At 33.6% G+C, this 6,000-nt stretch overlaps 1 protein-coding gene across 5 annotated transcripts in view; it reads right to left on the minus strand.

Moving 5' to 3' along the window:
- The window catches only part of LOC127712321 (nuclear receptor corepressor 1-like), an 85,428-nt gene extending 81,924 nt beyond the window's left edge, over positions 1-3,504 (minus strand). For all 5 annotated transcript variants that reach the window (XM_052218691.1, XM_052218689.1, XM_052218690.1 and 2 more), the window contains exon 1: positions 3,416-3,504. In XM_052218691.1, coding sequence (XP_052074651.1) covers positions 3,416-3,441 — 26 coding nt within the window. In that variant the 5' untranslated portion in view covers positions 3,442-3,504. The remainder of the gene's footprint in view (positions 1-3,415) is intronic.
- Between the last annotated feature and the right edge of the window lie 2,496 nt (positions 3,505-6,000).

The raw sequence follows: 6,000 nt of genomic DNA on the forward strand, positions 1-6,000 counted from the left end.
ACAACGTATTTGATTTTAATGAAAGAAATCTCTATTACTGAAAAATTATTACACCAGGGTTTTCGATTTCACAAACTTGTCAAAACATTTACTAAATTTTATCATCGGTTCAAGGACATCATTCGTAAATACAAATCAACATGCAGACATCTTAGGCCAAAAAAAAATATATGCCTGTTTACGGTTACCCGATCGACCCTACTTTGGAGCGCCGACCCTAAGTCATTTTATTTCCGTTGCTAAGTGAAAAGTAAACTGAACTCGTGTCAAAAGCTAAGTTAGTGTTGCCAATAATATAAATCAATTGCCTGATACATCCCAATATTCACAGTCGTGAATATGACAGCTGTTTTAAGGAAATTCGCGACTCGTGTGATGAAATAAACACTTTGCCGCCATTTTTTTCCAACCAATAACCAAGGGGAATAATCCAATCCAATCGGACCACGACAAGACGAAACCGCATGACTAAAAATCATGTCACAAAAAATAAAATGAAAAAATAAAATAAAATGGAAATACCGACCTACCTACCCTATTTTTTTAAAGTATGTAACCTTAAACAGACATATATTTTTTTTTGGCCTTATACATGTTATACGTTCAGGTATTTCACATCCAATCTTTTATGGTAATATTCTATACAAAGCACAAAAATGTTGGCATTTCAGGGGTTCAAGTTAGCGGTGGTCGAAACCTTCCACTGTTGCAATCGGACTTTCGTTTTGGTTACTAGCTACGCCCGACGGACCTTCGATTTTAAAGGAAATAAAAATGATCTTTGCTGACCTTTTTAACCATCTGTATCGCTATTTTTAAGCCATATTATTATTGAAATTGAGATAAAAAATGTTTCATCCCTGACCTTGCCCAGGAGTGATAAAAGTTATTTTTAACCTTTTATTTCTGGAAAAACAAGGTTATAAATAGTTGCAAGAAGTCATGTGACAAATCATTTAGACATTTTCAAACAAAATGAGTCCATTTTACTTTGGTGTCACGTCTTCCAAGAGAAAGCCTGAAGATTATGAACGGTCTTCAACCACAGGCACTTGTTTCTATCCATGGGAACGGTCGACTATCCATAAATATAGAAGGATATTCAACCTTCCCATGGATAGAAACAAGTGCCTGTGTCTTCAACGTCTTCAAAAGAAATCAAATAAAAAACTCACTAAAGACCAAAAATGCAATCGTGAAAAACGGGAACGGACATTTAAGCCCCACTGGAAAATCGATCGAACCGTTGCTATATTTTGATGAATCAACTGGTCTAATGTCATGCACATACTGCCAGAAGTTCCCCATCCATTCAGAAAAAGAAAATGCACTTGTAAGGGGAACACAAAATCTTTAAATAGACCCAATAAAAATATACGAAGTGACACCCAGCATTTATCTTGTTTAAAGTAGTGGATCCATGAAAGTGACCCAAATTTTAAGTCTAAAGATTAATTGTCAGACACTAAACTTGGACAATGTATTCTCAAGCAGCAATGTAAGCTTGATCAGTTAAATAGATATAAGGTTCTTTTCGACACTACATACAGTATTGCAAAAAAGGGAAACCTACAGTGACTATGAATTTATTCTTGAAATCCGAATGGGATTTAGGTTGTGGACCTTTCAGTATGGAGTGTCAAAGGTCCTGGACCTTCCAGTACCAAATGTTAATTTGAACCCCTGCATTCACTTCAAAAGCTAACCAAACCTTTAAACAGACTTATTCAGAAGTGATATAGTTACGATACTGTTGTCAGGTCATTAAAGATGGATTATTTTGGTATTAATATTGATTCACTCATAGGGTCTTTGCATCGGAAATAAACACATTTATTCTAAAACCAGTTGCATGAGTTGTTGGCATGATACGGGTTATGTTCTCCTCATATATTTTATGATGGTATTACACTAAACCCCTAACGGGAGGGATTGTGCTTGATTTTCATATCAGTTTAATTGAGGTCTGGAGCTGGCATGTCAGTAACTGCTAGTAGTCCTTTGTTAATTTATGTATCATTGTCATTTTGCTTAGTTTCTTTTGTTACCTATTCTGACATCGGACTCGGACTTCTTTTAAACTGAGTTTTACTGTGCGTAATGCTATTTGTTTGTTTATTCTACATTGGCTAGAGGTCTTGGGGGAGGGTTGAGATCTCACAAAACATGTTTAACCCCGCTGCATTTTTGCACCTGTCCCAAGTCAGGATATTGTCCTGAAACCAAATTTTTTGTGGTCATATAAAAATATGGAGATGTGGTATGATTGCCAATGAAACAACTACATTTGTTATCCCCTTGTTAGCTACAATATATACTTGTTTACATTTAATATTTCCATTGTGTTCAATAATGTAATCATGTAATTATCAATTTAAATACTTTGGTTTGATCATTTATTACACGTTACATGTAGCTTCCATTGACAACTTAATTGTTGTTGAACATGTTCTTAAAGGTGAACAAATTTCGATTTCCACAGGTTTTATAACATTATTGTTAACTAGTCATGTAATCAATTACATCATTTATTTTCATTCTCTTCGATTTTACCATTAATGTACCAAATGCATGAAAACAGAAGTCAATCTTTCCTAAAGTAATGACAAGAAACATGTTTTGATTTTTTTAGCAGCCAAAGGATAATGTTGAGGATGGCAGGACTGAGCTAGTGTAAGCAGGCTTGTCCCAAGGAGGCAAAGGTTCTTGATATCATGGATATGGCACATCCTGACAGAAAATGAACAATAACAAGAACCTTGACTCAACTTACAAAAAAGATGTATAAACTTCACCCATTGACCATGTTGACATAAGATTTTCACTCAAAAAAATTATTCAAATGAGTTAAATTCACTCATCAACAGCTAACAATGTATGTTTATAACAAATTAAGCTAGCCTATCCTCCATTCATGCCATTGCTATATACTAATTTTGGGAAGGTTGGTATCCTTACCTTGATGGGAGGATAGTAGTCAGTGATTAATGGAATGATATTGCCATAAGTCATCATAAATTATCAGAATTTTACCTCCACTCTAGCTAAATGCATGGAGCCAAAAACAAAAATAACAGAATTGATACCAGTGGAGTTCCCTCCCTTTGGTTTTAAAACACAAACAAAGTGCATCTTTCCTTGAAACTAAACTGAATCGAGTTTGTCTGTGCTTTCTAGGTACAACTTATAGAAATTATACTTTCATGCTCATATCTGCCAGTCTACGAGGCATGATATCGCCTTTGAGCAACATTATTTATAATCAAATCAAAACAAACAAAAAAGTGGATCTTTGCTTTTGGTAGTTTCTTGTGCATAGTTTGGGACCTGTTCGATCGATTTGCAATCTATTTTCCAACTCGGTGGTTATTTGTAATTAATGCAATGATGCAAATATAAGAAGACAGGGCTTTACCTATCATTTGGAGGGCGACCTGACATTATTTTCTTCTGACACTCATTTCGCCATATTTAATTTTGACGTAACGGAAATTCCATTTTTTCTCTAAATTTAGAAAGTGTACGGTGACGGTGACAGCAACGTTGACTTTCCCCGGATTATTGGGTCCCTGTGATATGATATAATTCACATAAATTTTAATAATAAGAGTCATTAAATATCCCCAGATACATATAATTGAGTTGTATCATATGTCTCTGATATCCCAAATACATATCTAATCTAAACCCGAATGAATTGACAAATTATACCAGAGGTTGAATTTGGACCTCAAGACTTGAAGGAGATGATATTCCTAGCCCCTAAATAATCTCTTTTCTTGTTCACTTCGTAAGTTGACGGAACAGAGTTATTTTTGTTAAATAAATTCATATCTCAATTGCATTTTATTGAAATATTACTCTCAAGATTTAGATAAATCGGCACTCTGGTGTAGCCCCCAAACAAGGATTTGTCATGATAGGAAGATTACTGATCAGTATATACAAATCATTACCCCAAATAACCGAGTCTTTTGATTTTGTAATTTCATATCTTAAATACATTTTATTGGAAATATTATGTATACAGATTATTGTCCTTATCACTTGTGAAAAACATCTTAAAACTAATAAACTGCAATTACGATTACCGTCAATAATATTTTATATTACATTTTAAGCCATAGGATTTTTTTTTTTCACTCGATAAAAAGGACGCACTCGAAAAATCACAGACATATAAAAATTTACTCTCCAAAATGTCCTTTTCAAAGAAAAAACAAGAATTCTTGTAAAGTGTCTGTATATATCTAAGTATATATAGATTCCATGTATGCATTTCCGTTGACATTTGCATTAGTATGTGTATAAAAATGGCTTTAATATATATTTTGGAATAAAGTATTGTAAGGCTAAATTAAACGCTTTTAAAACAAAATAATGTAGGGTTGATAATATATTTCTATCACAAATACTAATTTACCTTATATGATATTAAATATAAGTTTCTAGCATCTTTTTTTTTTACGTCTTACCAGAAAGGAGGGTAGGAATGCCCTTTACCGTCAGGCGTCAAACGGTCATTTTCGGCTACCGTTAGCGTCAAAATGGTTAAAATTTTACCGTGATTCGTCAAAATATCCTTATCGTGATTCGTCAGAGGTCTCAAATAATTATCGTTACCGTTATTTTTGGGAAAAATTTAACGTGATTCGTCAAAATCTGTCAATTTATTTTTATCGTCTAAAAGAAAGTCTACATTTTATCGTCATGCACCAAAATTACCGTTAACGTCATTTGGTAAGATTTTTTACCGTTATTCGTCATGAAGGTCCCCCTATTACGACCATCAGAAAGGAAGTCTGTTTGTTTACATTTTTTTTATCATATTCACTCGAAAAAACGTGGTCCAACTCGAAAAAAAAAACGATTTCCGCCGGACACTTTACCTACCGTGTAATTAGTAACTTAATTATTGGTGTTGTTCATGCCCTTGTTGACCCGTAATTTGTAAAAAATATCTTCTTATTCTATATATATTCGATATATACATGGGTGGCTATCAGTGATGAAAGGGACCCAAAAAGAATAGCCAACGAAACAACAATATGAGTTTACTTTTTAGATGCTGACAACCGATTCAGTTGAGTATTGTTGTTCATGTTGTTTGTGTCCTTGTTAAATGATTCATACAGTTTTACTATCATTATTATATATGTCATCATACCGTATCTGCAATAAAAATCATTTCGTGGAAAATAAGCGTCAGTTTTGTGATACTACTAGCTCATCTAAATGAATTTTGAGCTCAGTAAAATGGTCTGATGTTTAAGGTTCATGTGGACTCTGGCTAAAATTGCTGCATTTTCACCTCAAAATTTACTCTGAGTACAGACAAACCTGTGTATCTGGAAAAGTTTTGAAGCATAGCATGCCCTAGATAAATAAAATTCAAATATATTTTATGTTTTAAAAAATTAAAAACTTCGCATGATTTTGCAGTGCACTTTTTTTTTCATTCCTTCAGAAGGTGCCAAAATAAACTACGTTGTGAAAGATGTTTGAGAACTTACCCACAGGTAATAATTGAAGTGAACTGTATTGATTGTCATGGACAATAGATACATGACAATAATTGGTGATTTAAACTGTGTACCTGAGTGGACCATATCAAGTGAAACTCAACTGTTTGTTAATTTTATCATCTTCTGCAGGGACGAAAATAAGTGCACTGCAAAATCCAGTTAAGTTTTAAAATTTCTAAAATATACAATGCATTTGAATTTTATTTATGCAGGGCATGCTATGCCTTAAAACTTTTCCAGATGCACAGGCTTGTTTGTACTCAGAGTAAATTTTGAGGTGAAAACACATCCATTTTAGCCAAAGGGTCCACATGAACCTTAAGGAAAAGAAGGAGGGGCTAAGCTACAATATTCTAGACATAAAAGTAAATTGTTCTACATGCACGACGAACATTTTTGCAACTTTAAAATTTGGTTCTAGCTGGCGTTATATTTGAGAAAAATGGACCAAGCCTTAATCTCGTAAACTTTTACG

The sequence above is a fragment of the Mytilus californianus genome, unplaced genomic scaffold (assembly GCF_021869535.1).
Source record: "Mytilus californianus isolate M0D057914Y unplaced genomic scaffold, xbMytCali1.0.p SCAF_8, whole genome shotgun sequence".
NCBI classification, from domain to species: domain Eukaryota; kingdom Metazoa; phylum Mollusca; class Bivalvia; order Mytilida; family Mytilidae; genus Mytilus; species Mytilus californianus.